Source organism: Prionailurus viverrinus, chromosome C2 (genome assembly GCF_022837055.1).
Source record: "Prionailurus viverrinus isolate Anna chromosome C2, UM_Priviv_1.0, whole genome shotgun sequence".
NCBI lineage: Eukaryota > Metazoa > Chordata > Mammalia > Carnivora > Felidae > Prionailurus > Prionailurus viverrinus.
Genome location: NC_062569.1, coordinates 90,759,716 through 90,776,616, shown reverse-complemented (window position 1 = coordinate 90,776,616; position 16,901 = coordinate 90,759,716). Strand labels below are relative to the sequence as shown.

General features: G+C 35.8%; 1 protein-coding gene across 4 annotated transcripts in view; it reads left to right on the top strand.

Annotated features, from left to right (window-relative positions):
* SEC22A (SEC22 homolog A, vesicle trafficking protein) overlaps window positions 1–16,274 on the top strand; it is a 76,497-nt gene extending 60,223 nt beyond the window's left edge. For all 4 annotated transcript variants that reach the window (XM_047874110.1, XM_047874112.1, XM_047874111.1 and 1 more), the window contains 2 exons: window positions 5,333–5,398; window positions 13,916–16,274. In XM_047874110.1, the coding sequence (XP_047730066.1) occupies window positions 5,333–5,398; window positions 13,916–14,116 (267 nt within the window). In that variant the 3' untranslated portion in view covers window positions 14,117–16,274. The remainder of the gene's footprint in view (window positions 1–5,332; window positions 5,399–13,915) is intronic.
* Window positions 16,275–16,901: the final 627 nt, after the last annotated feature.

Here is a 16,901-nt window from a genome sequence, read left to right as displayed (position 1 = left end):
GTTTAGGGGCGCCTGGGTGGCTCAGTCATTTTAGTGTCCAACTTCAGCTCAGGTCATGATCTCGTGATCCATGGGTTCGAGCCCCACATCAGGCTCTGTGCTGACAGCTCAGAGCCTGGAGCCTGTTTCAGATTCTGTGTCTCCCTCTTTCTCTGCCCCTCCCCCACTTGTACTCTGTCTCTCCTCAAAAATAAAAATAAACATTAAAAAATTTTTTTAAAACTAACTTTATTTTCAGAAATATTTTTAAAAATTTAGAAGCAAATAAGTCACTATTAATAGTTGTATTTTACATTATTCTTGACATTCTCTTATCCCTTTATTTCCAAGAAACAATTTTCTCCTGTTGTATTCTTTTGTCTTCCTGTCCCTCAGGTTATTTGGTAAACTTCTTCCTTCACCTGTCCTTTAAATAGTGGTGTTCTCCAATTCTGCCCTTGGCTTTATAGTCGTCTTAACTTTACACCTTCTCTTTGGATATTTTCATGATGACCTTTTTGAAAGAAGGTACACATATGCACATGTACATACATACCCTCATAGAGTAAAATGTACACATGCCTATAGTTTCAAACTCTATAATTTCAGAGCCTGTAATTGGCACAATAAGTAATTCTTTACTCATTTGTCTTCCCTAGAATTAACCACTGGATTATCCTTCTAAAGAGATTATTTGCATCTGCTAGTACATATGTATTTGTAATTTTACTTAAATAATTATTCTTTTCGAAGTATTTTAATACAAATGGCAGTCTACTCTTTTTTTTTTTTTAAGTTTATTTATTTTGAGAGAGCGTAAGCAGGGGAGGGGCAGAGAGAAAGAGAGTCCCAAGCACACTCTGTGCTGTCAGCACAGAGCCCAAAGTAGGGCTCAAACTCAAGAACTGTGAGATCATGACATGAGGCAAAATCAAGAGTCAGATGCTTAACTGACTGAGCCACCCAGGCGCCCCCAGTAGTATATTCTTCATACTTAATTGCATTTTTTCCACCTAATGATATGTAGGGGATCATTTAATGTCAGTATTTGGAGATCTGTTATGTTCATTTTAGTGGTTACATAGCATTAAAAAAAAATTTCTATCCCCCTTCCCCCCTACTGCACATTTTATTTTAGAAGAATTCAAATTTACAGAAATATTTTAAAAACAGTACAATTAGCACCCACCTGTATACCTACCTACCCCTTTTTCTGTTTCTTTCCTGAATCATTTGAAAGTAAAATTGTAGGTATTGTGATAGTTTATTTCAAAATTATTCAGTATGTATGCCTTATGGGCTAGGAATTCTGTAGATTCACAATACCTTTATTACATCAAAGATTTTTAAGGTCAATGCAGTATTATCTATTATTAAGTTCATATTCAAATTTCTACAACTGATTCCAAATATCCTTTATAGTGTTTTTTTCTCTCTCCAGCTAGGAGCCAATCAAGAATTAAGATTTATGCTTGATTGTCATAGGCCTTTCATTTAACAACTATCTAAATAGATAACTAACCTAAGATCTCTAGATCCAACCCTTTACTGAAGCTGACTTAAATATCTATGACATATATTTATTTGGTTGTCACATTGACACCTCCAAAATAGCATGTCCAAAACAAATTCCGTGTAAGGGGCACCTGGGTGGTTCAGTTGGTCGAGCGTTTGACTTCGGCTCACATCATGATCTCACAGTTCCTGCGTTTGAGCCCCGTGTCAGGCTCTGTGATGACCGCCTAGAGCCTGGAGCCTGCCTCAGATTCTGTGTCTCCCTGTCTCTGCCTCTCACATGCTAATGCTCATGTCTATCTCTATCTCTCTCTCTCTCAAAAATAAAAATAAAAATTTATTTAAAAATTAAAAGCAAACTCAGTGTTTTCTGCTCTCAAACCTACTTTTCCTCCTATAGTCCCACCTGATTGAATGGTCTCATTCAAATGTTGCCTTAACGAGAAGGCATGAAGTCATCCTAGGCTCTTCCTTCCTTGAGACTGTATGTGCTACTCTCTTTGCCTGGAATTCTTTCCCTATTTTGTCTACCTTTCCACTAGTTCATTCTTAATCAAGACCCAGATTAAGCGTTACTTCCTTGAGCAAACCTTTTATGACCCTTTTTTACTCCAGGCAGAATTAGATCTATCTCCAGTAGGCTCCCCTTGTATCCTGTACACGCATTTATCCCATCAGTTCTTACTTTGAGTGTGAATTGTTGGTTGATGTACCTGCCTTCTTGATTAGAAAGTAGGCTCCTTGAGTTCATATGGACTTAATTTTGTCTTCTATCCTGGGTGTAGTAATACAGTGCCTGGCTCATAAGTGTTTAATGAATATTTATTGAATGGAAGAATAGGTTTATAGATAGTCTTCTCTTTAGCAAGTAAAAATAAAGATTTTTTAAAGCTTAACTTTACCTGGAATGCATTTGTTGAATTCCTACTACGTGCAGTTTCATGCAAGTAGTAAGACTGATTTTCTGCCTTGAAGAGAGGTTAAGGTGACAGGATTGGAGGGTGGGCAAAATGGGTAAAGGGGGGTCAAGAAGTACAACCTTCCAGTTATAAAATAAATCATGGGGATATAATGTTAACATGGTGATTACAGTCAGCAATTTTGGGTTGTATATTGAAAATAGCTAAGAGTAAATCTTAAAAAGTTCTCATCACAAGAGAAAAAATTTTGTAACTTTGTATGGTAACATACAAATAAATAGATGATAACTAGATTTATTATGGTGATCATTTTGCAGTGTATACAACTATAGAATTATTACATTGTGCACCTGAAACTAATATAATGTTATATATGTCAATAATATATCAATTAAAAAGAAAAGAAAGGTTTGCGTCTACTTGAGAAGGTAAGACCAGTATACTACAGGGTTAAACAATACTAGAAAGGGGCACCTAGGTGGCTCAGTCAGTTAATCGACCAAGTCTTGATTTTGGCTCAGGTCACAATCTTAGGGTTTGTGAGATCGAGCCTGGCTTTGGGCTCTGCACTGACAGCATGGAGCCTGCTTGGGATTTTGTCTCCCTCTCTCTCTGCCCCTCCCTCATGCACTTGTTGCTCTCTCTCTCAAAATATTTTTTTAAAAAAATACTAGAAGGTAACCTAATTACCTGATAAATGATGCAGACAGGAACCTCAGGGAGAGAGAAGTTGGTGAATGTTTTTTGAGGACCTACTGTGTGCCAGTTACAGTTCTATGTCTTTGTAAATGTTATTTAATGTCTACAGCTTTTATTTTTGAAAAAAGAAAATTGAAGTTTGTTAAATAGTCCAAGGCCATACAGATAGTAAGTAAAGATTTGAACCTAGGTCTGACTGACTCCAGAAACATCCTCTTAAGTGTTCCAAAGGCAATTAAGAGAGTTATAAAGTGATACTGTAAATTGAGGGAAAAATAATATCCAACTGTAGGATCATTAAATTAATGGTATATCCCCACAGTGAAAGGTTATATAATTGCTACAAATCATGTGGTTGAGGAATATTTAGTATTTTGAGAAAGTGTTTGTGATATAATGTGTAGTACTAAAAAGCAATATATAAAAGCATGATTCAGTTTTTTTTTTTTTTTTTTTAAATTTTTTTTTTCAACGTTTATTTATTTTTGGGACAGAGAGAGACAGAGCACGAACGGGGGAGGGGCAGAGAGAGAGGGAGTCACAGAATCGGAAACAGGCTCCAGGCTCCGAGCCAATGATTCAGTTTTTTTTAACGTACATATATTTTTGTGCAGAAAAGATTGGAAGGAAGTACATGGAATGGTTAGTGGTAATCCTCCCAGAGTTCTGGTATTACAGGATGTATGAATTTCTTCTTTGTAACAGTCCATTTTCTAAATTCTGTACAGTGAACATACGCTTTTATAATCAGAAAAAAAAGATCATTTAAAAAGGAAAGCATTAAGAAAAAAGAAGTTAAAGTCTTAGAATTATTAAATTTAGAAATGTTTAGTGTTGACCTTCCATGCCTCTGAAGGCCTGGAAGAACTGGCCTAAGCATCCCAGACAGGTTAATGTTCCTATTTTAAGATCATCTCACCAGGATAAGCCACTGTCCCTCTGCCTTCCTGTCAGTTCTGTTGCCCAGTAGCAAGTGGAAAAGGAGTTTTCTTTGTATATTATTTCATGAAGACAAGGTCATGAGAGAAATTCCCATGTCTTGTGAAAATTTTCATTGTATAAAGATCCTTTTTTAAAATAAGGGCAAAATTCAATGCTCCTGCCTGGGCTTTATGCTTTACTTCATAAAAACACTGAAAGAAATTAAATATACTTAAGAGAAATTAGAAGAGAGTAGAAAAACTTGGGTTTCCTATTAGTTTTCCGTCAGTTTTCTTTGAAAAGAATCATTCTATGCATGATGTATCTCTGTTCGTCCTCTGGGTGGCTATTTTTCTAGCGGAGCGTGTCTGACTGTCCTCATTGGGATTTAGCACACTCTAGTGGACAGTAACTTTTCAGTTTCGTTGGGCGTTTTTTCAAAATCATGTCAGATTATTTTATTGGATGATTCAGTGATATGCTTACTAGATAGTTAAGTTTGTCAATATTTATTTGAGTCAAGTAGTGATCCAAGTGAGCAGGACTGACTTTATAGGCCACTGGGGTGTTGTACATTTTTATATGTTTTTTTTCAGTAGAGAGAAGAGAGGCTTTTTACCTTATGTGGAAACTTTCCCATTGGCTTTTATCTTTTCTCAGGTTGATTGAGAAAAGAGGCAGAGCTGAAATAAAAGCATTTGTTTAGGATCTCAGAAGTGCAACTTGGGGAGCACAGATTTGGGTAGCAACTCATATTGTGTTCCTTTAGGGTACAAAAATCCAGGGTTTAAACAAGACAAAAAGGAATGGGTTTCTTTTGTTGTTGTTTACAAATTATTTTGTCTGGTGTTGGCAGCAGAAAACTAATCTTGTCTGAATATAATTGATTGCTAGGTCTCTCTCTAAGCAAAGTCTCTCACTATAGCAAATTGCGGGTGTTTGGGCAGAGGCCTAAGAATATTTGTAGTTTGGCCCAGCTCAAATTTCGTGGTTTTATCTGGTCATCCCCTTAATGGGCTCCGGCTCCATTTAAAAAATCCCTTGGCATGAATGATTCCATTTCATTTCACCTTTCCCATGGGTAAGATGAAATTGATGGACCACGACATAGAGGAACACTGGTAGTCTTTCTGTATCTCACATTCCTTGGGACTTTTAGGACTCTTGAAAATTTTTATATAACTCTTTGGGAAAAATTCGACCATTTGTGCACAAACATGGTTGTAGCCTATCCTGATAGATCACTCTTGGAAATGGACTTCCACCAAAAAAAGTAATTTTTAATTTTGTTTTTGCAGAGTGATGGTGAAGATTTTAATTACATTGTTGCATTTTTCCTTGGAACAGCAGCCTGCCTTTACCAGGTAGGGTCTCTTCAATGTTTAAGAAACACTTTCCTGTTATTGTTTGTTTCAGTATCAATTATAATAATTGCTTGTGCACTTTAAATAAATAAAAATAATGTCTGAATTCTTTGCCTCTCTTTTAGTTTGAACCTGTTAGCTTTGTGACCTACATCTCCATTTTGAATGTAGTTAGATCCCAGTGAATTTAATGTTAACTCCCTCCTGTGCCTGGTTTCCGTGGTACCATGTCATCTGCCTGTGGTGATAAAGGCTACTTCTAGATTTTTTGGGGGTGATTTATTACTCAGCTTCAGGGCTCTGCTTATACTTCAGCATGAGAATTTTGTACTTTTGGGAAAGTCTTTGAACAGGGAACAACAAAAGCAGGATTTTAGGATATTTAATTCAGTAGTGAGGAATAGGGTGGATTGCCAGAGCGGAGAAATTGGAAGAAAGGAAATTAGTTGGAAGTTGATTCCATTAGTTCAGGCAGAAGGCAATGAGAGTGTAAATTCTGGTAATTCTGGTAGGAATGGGGGATGAGGGAAGGACATTGAGGAGGAAGACTCCTAGGACTTGAAGACAGGATAGATATGAGACTTAAGGAGCACGGAGTTTTTGCAGCTGGTAACACGGAGATGGGTACTCGCATTTCTAAGAGAGGAAGCACAGATTCGTAGGGAAAGGAGGGGTAGCCATGCCAGTTACCCAAACTTGGGAGTGTCTTTGCTGAAACACGGTAGAGCAAGCAAGACCTTTTGACCTAACTTTTATAAGTGACACATTTCTCTGGCTTACATAGAAAAAATGTTAGAAAGCTTCGCTTTGGGACTGAAAATATAAGGCTACCTAAAACTCAGTAGAAGTCTCTAGTGAAATACTTTGAATATATGCATTTGACTTTATGTAAAGATGGATTAAGAATTTTAGTTTCAGGGGCACCTGAGTGGCTCAGTGAGTTGAGCATCTGACTTTGGCTCAGGTCATGATCTCTCAGTTTGTGAGTTCGAGCCCTGCATTGGGCTTGCTGCTGTCAGCACAGAGCTTGTTTCAGATCCTCTGTCCCCCTTTCTCTCGCTCAACAAAAAAGTAAACGTTTATTAAAAATATTTTTTTAGTTTCAGGTGGTCCTCTTTTTTAAACTCCTCAAATTTTTCTGAATTACTTGTATTTAGAAATTTTCTATCTAGTTTGACAGATTTAATTATAATGAACGACATTTCATGCAGGAAATGTGAAAACTTGCATTTGTTAATGTCACAGGTGCTTTAATTTTATGAAATATTCTTGGGTAGATTTTTTAAAACTTTAATCTGTGCTATCACACAGACGATATTATCTCATTTTTGAAGATGAGAAATTTGAGGCAGTTTGAGTCCTATCTGGAAATCACATGGCCAGTGAGTGCTGGAGTCAGGACTTAAGTCTAGGTCTTCTGATTTTAAATATTGTATTCATTCCACTATCTTAGGCTGTCTATAAGCAAAATTCTATATTTGTATAATTTTTTATGCTATAAAATTACAATTTTATAATCTTTATATGCATGATTTCATATTCTAAAATAATGTGAGGTAAATGTTAACTTTAAAATAATTTCATGAGTAATTCTTGTAAAATGTACTTTTGGCTGTTTTGCCTTAATGAAATAATTTTAAATACTAATAATAACAAAGTGTATTGAGCTCTTATGTGTGCCAGTAAGCCCTTTACACTCCTTGTACCATTAAGTCCTCACAGAACGTCCCACACTAAAGTTACCATTGCCATTTTTCAGTGAGGCCCAGATGTTCCTATAGCCGGTTAGTGACTCGAACTCCAGTCTTGGGCCTCCCAAGCAGTGGTGTTGCTCGTAGAGGCGCACCTCTGCCACATTCCTCAAAATAGCTGAAAAGAGTTCTAAGGGGAGCACTGTTGCTCAGCTGTTCTTTTACTGGAGAGAAATTAAACAAATTCATGCTTTAAAAAAGAAAAGCAGAAAGCCAATTTTCTTCTCACTGACAGACAGGAAGCTGCATGCTTTCCACATATGCTGAGCAGAGTGATAATCATGCTGGTTTTTTCCAGAGTGAAACATGTGATTACCTGTTACCATATAACATGCTCCATCTGCTGGTGTCAGGATTTTTTAAAAAATTTTTTTTTCAATGTTTATTTATTTTTGGGACAGAGAGAGACAGAGCATGAACAGGGGAGGGGCAGAGAGAGAGGGAGACACAGAATCGGAAACAGTCTCCAGGCTCTGAGCCATCAGCCCAGAGCCTGACGCGGGGCTCGAACTCACGGACCGCGAGATCGTGACCTGGCTGAAGTCGGACGCTTAACCGACTGCGCCACCCAGGCGCCCCTAGGATTTTTTTAATCGTCGTTAGATCAGACCTGAATGGCTACCAGGCTCTGGGGACTTCTGGATGCACAGAGCTCAACAAGATAGGAGTCATCTTGCTATGGAACATTTGAAATAGTATATCAAAGGACCTAGAAACTAGAGACTGTTCTTTTTTCCCCCTCAATGCTTTACCTTGAAAACTTTCAGACTTCCAGAAAAGTTGAAAGACTGGTACACTTAGAGCCACCACTTTATAACATTTTGCAGCACTTCTGTCTCACTCTCTTTTTGTATGTGTATGCGCATAGTGTGTATGTTAGTTGTTTATACAGTAAGTTGCAGACAAATACGTTGAGTATAAAGTTGGTTTCCTTATTCAACTTTTTGAGATCATTATAATTGTTGTAAGAGAGATATATAATCTTTACCTGGCTTCCCCTAGTAGTACCAGCGTATACAACTATAATACATTATCACAACCAGGATGTGCGTGTCAGCACAGTCAAGATGTAGAATATTCTTATCACCACAGAGACCCCTTAGGTTGCCCTTTTATAGCCACATCCACTTCCCTCCGGCCTCTTAATCTCTGGCAACCACTAATGTGTTCTCCATTTCTATAATTTTCTCATTTTAAGCAGTGTTCTATAAAGGGAACCATATAGGTTGTAACATTTTGTGATTGTTATTTTTTTTGCTCCTCATAATTCTTTGGAGATTTTTCCAGGTTGTTGCATATATCAATGTTTTGTTCCTTTTTGTTGCTGAATGGTATGGTGTGGTGGCACCACAGTTTATTTTAATCATTCATCCATTGAAGGACATCTGGACTGTTTCCAATTTGGGGCTATTATAAATCTGCTATGAGCATTCATTTATAGGTTTCTGTGTGAAGATGAAGACTCATTTCTCTGAGATAAATGCAGCGGAGTGCAGTTGCTAGGTCTTATAGTAGTTGCATGCTTAGTTTTATTGAGACAGACAAACTGTTTTCCAGAGTGGCATACCCTCCAGCAGTGTGTGAATGCTCCCATTTCTCTGCATCCTTTCCAGCATTTGTTGTTATCACTGCTATTCTGGTCGGTGTGTAGTGATCCCTCGTATTGATTTTAACTTGCATTTACCCTGGTGGCTAATGATGTTGAACATGGTTTCTTGCACTTATTTGTTATCTGTGTGTCCTCTTGGGTAAAATGTCTTTTCATGTCTTTTGCCTCTTTTCTAATTGGGTTGTTTGTTTTTTACTGTCCAGTTTGAGAGTTCTTTGTATATTCTAGACATTAGTCCCATGTCAGAAATGTTATTTGCAAGTATCTTATCCCAGTCTGTACCTTGTCTTTTCATCCTCTTAGCCAGGTCTTTTGCAGAGCAAAAGTTTTTAATTTTGCTAAAGTTCATTTTATCAGTTTTTTCCTTTATGGAAAAATGCTTGAGGTTTCAGGTCTAAGAACTTTTTTTTTTTTCTTTTCACTGAAGTAGAAGTTGACCGGTAGTGTTACATTAGTTTCAGGTGTACACCATAGAGGCTGAACAAGTTTACATGCTATGCCGTGTAGCTACCGTCTGTCACCACTGACTATTATAATTCCATCGATTCAAGAACTCTTTGCCTACCCCTAGACTCTGAAGATTTTCTCCTTTCTTTTCTTGTGAAAGTTTCATAGTGTTATATTTTACATTTAAGTTCATGATCCATTATTAATTAAATTTGGTATAAGATTGTATAAAATATGAGACTTAGATGATTAGATTGCAAGGTTTTTTTGTGTGTTTTTAGTTATGGGGATTTTTTTGCTTGTGGATGAATGGCCAGTTGCTCCATTTGTTGAAAAAGCTATCTTTTTCCTCCACTGAATTGCTTTTGCATCTTTGTGAAACATCATCAGTCAGGCATATTTGTGTGAACCTGCTTCTGTGCTTAGTATTCTGTTTCATTGATCTTTGTGTCAGTCTCTGTGCCAGTACCACATAGTTTTGATTACTTGGCTATATAATCTGTATTAAGTTCCATTTTCTTAGTACTTACAGGGTTATTCAAATTATTTTTAGATGAATTATGATAGTTTGTATTTTATGAGGAAGTGGTCTATTTCATCTTCTCAAATTTATGTGTGTAGAGTTGGTCATAGTATTTCCGTACTATCCTTTTGGTGTCTGTAGGATCTGTAGTGATATTCTCTGTTTCATTCCTCATGTTGGTAATTTGGATCTTTTTCTCTAGCAGTCTTGTTAATTTCATTGATTTTTTCAAAGAACCTGCTCTTTGTTTTGTTGTTTTTTTCCAATATTCGATTTTATTGATTTCTTCTCTTTTATTACTTCCTCCTTCAAGCTTGCTTTGGTTTACTTGGCTCTTTGTCTAGGTTCTTGAGATGGGAGCTTAAATAATTGATTCGAGAATTTTCTCTTTTGCAATATATACATTTAGTGTTATAACTTTCCCTCTTTGAGCACTTTATTATCTGTGTTTCATAAATTTTGATATGTTGCCTTTTTTCCATTTTTTTGTTTTTTTAAAATTTTTATTTTTATTTTTTTCAAGTTTTTATTAAATTCCAGTTAACAGAGTGTAATATTAGTTTCAGGTGTAGAATATAGTGATTTAATCACTTACAGCACTCAGTGCTCATCACAAGTACCCTCTTTAATACCCATCACCTGTTTAACACATCCTCCCACCCACTTCCCCTCCAGAACCTGCAGTTTGTCCTGTATAGTAAGACTCTTTCTCCTGGTTAGCTTTTCTCTTTTCCCTCCCTGTGTTCATCTGTTTCTTTTTTTTTTTTAATTCCATATATGAGTGAACTCAAATGGCATTTGTTTCTTTCTGACTTATTTCATTCTTTTTTATGGCTGAGTAATATTCCATTGTATGTATACACCACATTTTCTTTATCCATTCATCAGTCAATGGATATTTGGGTTCTTCCATAATTTGGCTGATACATTGCATTTTTATTTTCATTTAATTCAATGTATTTTAAATATTTTTTCCTTGTGGCTTCCTCTTTGACCTATGGATTATTTAGAATTTTGTCTTGCTTTTGTTTTGCTTCCAAGAGTTTGAAGATTTTTCAGTTTTTTTCTATTATTTATTTCTAGTTTGATTCCACTGTGGTTGGAAAACACTCTGTGTGACTTCTGTTCTTTTAAATTAGTTGAAATTTATTCTATGGCTCAGAATATGGTCTGTCTTGGTATATGTCCCATGGGCACTTAAACAGAATGTGTTTTCTACTATAACTAAGTAAATGCTTTATAGTTCTCAGGTAGATCATGATGGTCGATGGTATTCAGCTTTCCTGTATCCTTGTTGATTTTCTATCTAGTTCTGTCAGTTGAGAGAGAAGTACTGAAGTTTTAAGGTATAATTGTGGATTGGTGTATTTCTCATTTCAGTTCTATCAGTTTTTGCTTTGCCTATTTTGTAGCTCTGTTGTTGGTTCATACACATTTAGTATTGTTGCCTTCTTGGTGGATTGATCCATTTATCATTATATATCATTATATAATATAAAAATATATATAATATATGATGATATATCCCACTCTAGCCCTTTTTTGAAATAATTTTATATTTATCTGATAGTAATACAGCCATTCATGCTTTCTTTTGATTAATGTTTGCATATAATATATCCTTCTCCATCTTTTTACTTTCATCTTGCCTACATTATTTGAAGTGAGTGTCTGGTAGACAGATTAAAAACTGTTTCTAAATCTGCTCTGCAAATCTCTGTTTTTTTAATTGTATTTAGGCCATTACACTTAATATAATTATTGATATATTAGGGCTTAAGTTTGCCATCTTATTTTTTGTTTTCTGTTTTTCATTTTTCTGTTTTCTTTTTCCTGCCTTCCTGTGGGTTATGTGAATGTTTTTGTAGAACTCCATTTTTATTTATCTGTAGTGGTTTTGAGTTTATCTCTTTGCATAGCTTGTAAATGGTTGCTCTAGGTATTACATTACACATACTTAGCAGTTTTTTGGTGTTGTCATTTTACTAGTTCAAGTGAAACACAGAAATTGTATCTCCTTTTATGTCTCTTTGTCCCCTATTTATAATTTGTCTTGAATATTTCCTCTGCATACATTTAGAACCACATCAGACCGTGTTATTAATTTTTACTTCGGCCATCAAACCTAATTTAGAAATCTCAGGAGGAGAGGGAGAACCTATTACATTTATCTATATTTTTGCTGACGGTACTTTTTGCTTTCCCAGTGTTCCAGGGTTTTTTCGTTTAGTGTTTCCTTTCTGCTTCGAGAACTTCCTTAAGTCATTCTTTTCGGGTGCCTCTTTAAGTGCCAAATTCTCTTAGTCTTTCACCTGGGAATGTCTATATTTCTCTTCCCACAATATACTTATTAATTACAAAGGGGAAGATACTAACTTCACAGTGGAGAAACCTGTTAGACCCCATCTTACCAAGAGGTCAAAATTAACATCACCAATTATAAGATACATTGCACATCACCTCTGTGGTATTCTTGCCCAAACTATGTATCCTCAGTTCAGTCTTGAGACAGTATCAGGCAAAATAAAATTAAGGGACATTCTACAAAATAACTTTCTACAAAATAATTGATACTCTTTAGATTGTCAAGGTTATGAAAAACAAAGACTTGAAGAGCTATAACAGATTTGAAGAGATAGGACAGCTGAATGCAGTAGGGAATACTGGATTGAATTGGACCAGAAAAAGGGCCCTAGTGGGACAACTGGCAAAATTCCAATAAAATCTTAGATTAGTCTACAGTACTTTATCAGTGTTAATTTTCTGGTTTGATCACTGTACTGTGGTTATGCAAGAGGATACCATTAAAGGGAATAGGCTGAATGAAGGCTATACAAGGACTTACTGTTTTTACAACTCTTCTCTAAGACTAAAATTATTTCAAAAGGAAAAATTATTTTTCCAACATTTTTTACACAATGCAAATCACTGAAATAAAATAATGCTTCCAGTTCATTTTGCTTGGATATCCGTCTTCTTTTTAAGTAACGCAAAGTCCTGATTTGTGTAAGAACAGATTTAACAGAACATTTCCATATTCTTTGTGCATTGTTGCAAACACCTTAAAGCCCTTCCTATACTGAAGCCTGGATACAATTTCACACAAAGACCTGTGCTTCTTTGTTAAGACTTTGTAATCACATATGATTCTATATTTAACAGATTGTGAATTTTAGATCTCGTCTAGAAAACAGTTTATTCAGTCAGATTTTTATTGAGCAATTACTATGTGCCAGGCACTGTTCTGGGCACTGGAGATAAATGAGTGAACAAGACAATCAAAAATCTCTCCTCTCATGAATATAGATAACAAACAAAACAAGCATATTTTTAAAGTGTGTTTATAATTACATTGTGGAGAAAAATAAAGCAGGAAAAGGTGAATACCCGGATTTGGGGGTTGGGAGAGTAGTTTCTTTACTATATTTCCGAAAATAGCAATCATCATATGCTCTGTCCCCTTTTCAGTCTTTTATTTTAAGGCATAACTATTTGATATTTTATATCCTCTATCTAATCTCATATATATATGTATATATATATGTATATATATATATATAAAATCTTTCTTTCTACACTAGAATGTAAGCTCCATGTGAGCAAGGGCTTCATTTGGTTACTTGAAACTAGAGAACAATGCCTAACTCGCAGGACCTCAATAAGCATCTGTTGAATGAATTCTAGCTCAAACGTTCACTCAGATCCTCTACCTTGCTTAGTTCCTTGCACTTAATGGGGGATCAGTAAGTATTTGTTGATTTCATTAATATGCAGATTCAGGTTATATAAGAGTCCATTTTGCTATAGTTTGGTTGAGTTTTTTGTACTTTTCTGGGATGACCATGAGAGATGGAATCCCCTTAGACCTTGAGAATGCTTCAGAGTTGCCTGTCCCCTTGAGGAATGTGTTCAGGCTGTTTGCAAGGGAGTTATCCACTTGTAACTCCATTTTACATGTGATATAAAATGTTGTATCTTTTGACAAATGAAAAACATAAAAGGAAAAATCTGTTTTCTTTTCAAGCTGTACAGCTTTCACAGCGAATGTCTTAAAGATGTTACATTATCTTATCTGTAGATGAAAAATCCCCTCATATTTTACTCTCTGGCCTGTTAATATTTTATAGTAGAAGCATCTGTTTCTTTTCTTGTAACCCTAATCATCTTTCATTTTATATTTTGAACAGTGTTATTTACTTGTCTACTACACCGGCTGGCGGAATGTCAAATCTTTTTTGACTTTTGGTTTAATCTGTCTGTGCAACATGTATCTCTATGAACTGCGCAACCTCTGGCAGCTTTTCTTTCACGTGACCGTGGGAGCGTTTGTTACACTACAGATCTGGCTAAGGCAAGCCCAGAGCAAGGCTCCTGATTATGATGTCTGACACCATCCTTCAGACATACTGCCTTGGCTTCTGGGGAAAAAGGAGGGAGTATATTTAACTGCCACTGTGATGAAGAAACTGTTCACCACAATCAAGAAGCTCTGCTTTCTTTATCTCCAGCTATCCTTTTTGTTTCAAGTCAGCATGGCATGCCTGGGAGCATATAGTACCTGTTAGGCAAACTTAATATTAGCCGTGAGATTATTATTCAGAGGAAGAGACTTCTCTCTCCAGGGCCATGACAGTGGAAGAACAGTCAGATGCCATTGGAAGACTTGGCCAGCAGTCCTGAATCCTTCTGAAGAGTTCAATCAAAAATGTATGTGGTACATGCTCTGAGGACCGAGTGGGAACTCTATGACCTGGGTTCGCCTTTATGAGGCATGAGTATAGCCCAAATAAAAAGATGCCACAAAGTTTATATTTAAAACAACTTGCTAAATATCAGATTATTTGCACATTTAAGGTACCATGAGTTTATGAAGTCTAGGATGGTGTGGAATTCGTTCTTTTCGTCTTATATTTTTGCTTGAATCTAAACTCTGGAAATCACTTGATGTATGAGAAAGCTGTTATAAGTGCATCTTTCGAACATCACAAGTACTGAAAACACAGTAACCTATGTTTCCTTTCTAGACCATGTTTGTAGTTTCTTTTGAAATCACTTTTTAAAAATGTGGTTTGTTAAATTATAACCATTGTTTCCCAAACTTCAATCACTTAAGTATTATATATAAGTATTATTTCTTAATATTATCTTTAAATTTTAAAATATTGTAAAAAGAAACTAATCTCTACTCCAAGAGGAAAACCGGCATCAATTTACCATGAATAAAGGGTAACAACAAAATAAAATTAAAACAAGAAATGTTATTAAATTCTAACTAGATACTAATGTCTGCTAAGGTGTTGAATCCAAGAAGCCTGCTGTGTGTTGCAGTGAGAGAGATGTTACCCAGCACCAAAATGGGGCTCTCTCTGTGGGATTATGAGAAGAATGAAAGAGAATTGTAAAGGGAATGACATTCTCACTGTGATTCTGCATTATTTAGCTCTGTGTTGTATACCACCTAAAATCCTCCTGTGTGCTACCAACGGTGTGGGTCCGGAACACTGAACTTGTACTAAGAGAATCAGAAGGTAACTTCTCCCAGCAACTCTTATTATTTTATGGCTTTGAGGAGTTCTGCACCTAATTTCTTAGAGAACTCGTTTGTTTTTTCATAACATTATAAAGATTGTTCAAGAGGTTAGGAATTAATAATATAGGAAGCACAGTTTGATTCCATTAGCAAAAATCTACATCTCTACTGGTTTTGCAAGTTACCTTCATTAATGATTTTCTTTTGTTTTTAGAGAAAAGATTCCAAACAAGGAATACATAAGGAATACGAATTTAAAATTTGATGTCCAGAAAACAGTGGACCCATTACATATAACTCATGTTACTGGGCATATTTATTAAGCAGAAGAAATAGTCCGGAGGGGTAAAGTCGTTGAACTACCATGTTTGTTTGAACCTGTATATGTAGGCATGCCTGCAACTAACTGTAAAATCTTGCTAGCTAGAACTTTTTGCTGCACTCCCTTTTTAGGAGAATGAGGCAAAAGGAAGACAATAAGCTTGTAATGTCAGGGATTTATTTAAAACCGGAAACTCCAGTTCACTTCAGTTTTCTGCCTCTAACAAAACTGCAGAGAAATTATATATATTCTGAGAGCTGCCCCAAGATATACCACATGATCCTGACTCATCAAAATAAAACTGTTTGGCATTTTGTACTTTTGAGCCAGGAGAGTGAAGTGGTTCATTGTGGAAAGATTTTTCTGAACTAACTGTTAAAACAAGAGGAGTTCTCTTGTAAATAGCCAATTAACCAAGAAGTTGGAGCATTCTGGTTAATCGTGATTTTGCTATATATTGATACTTAATAGCTCTCTTACCAGTTTGGTTCACTTTGGTTTTCCTTTATCATTGAATTATTGAATTATGGTGTTTGGTGTTTTGGATCAGTCAGCAAAGACACTTGAAAACTCACCAGCTGTTTAATTTGTTTTTTTGCTTTTGTTTTGTTTTTTTCTATTTTTGGATAATGGGATGTTTACATATTAATGTAAAAACTGAAAACAGGTATAAATAATGTTTTATGTATAGAAATGCTTTTTTTTTTCATTATTTGGTATCTGCGTCGCTGAGTGTTTATATAACTTCTCTGCCCTTTCGTGTTGTTGCCAAAGAAACTGTGAATTTGGAATGAAAAATTTTTACCGTGAGTATAACGTTTTTAAGCTCATTAGGCTTCTAATGTGTATGATAGTAATACCGCACTGTTACTTCTAAGAGCAGTTCCGCATTTACCTAATCATAATGAGTTTTGTCATGGAGGCTGAGAATTAGTTGTCCTCTTGTTATGAAGGAGGAAACTGAGGTAATCAGATGTTAATGACTTATGTAGGGTTACAGAGCTAAGCACATACAACTCCTAATCCCTTAGCCTTGGGGCCCTGCCTCCCCAGAGTGGGGACTGATGAAGATAACTAGGGTTGCACTCAGGAAATAGATCTGTTCTTGGTAAAATCAGGGAATTGGGAACTTAATGAGCTCAGGCCTGCTAGTGTCAAATATAGGTGTGTATTAAGGTGACTCTGAAATACTGCTCTTTTATTAAGGTGTTCTAAAAGTAATTACAATATTTGCTTACGATATTTGCTTGGTCTGTATTTGAAATGTATTTATACCTAGCCCATTTCCCAAAAAACAGTTGAAGCACCCTATACCAAAATA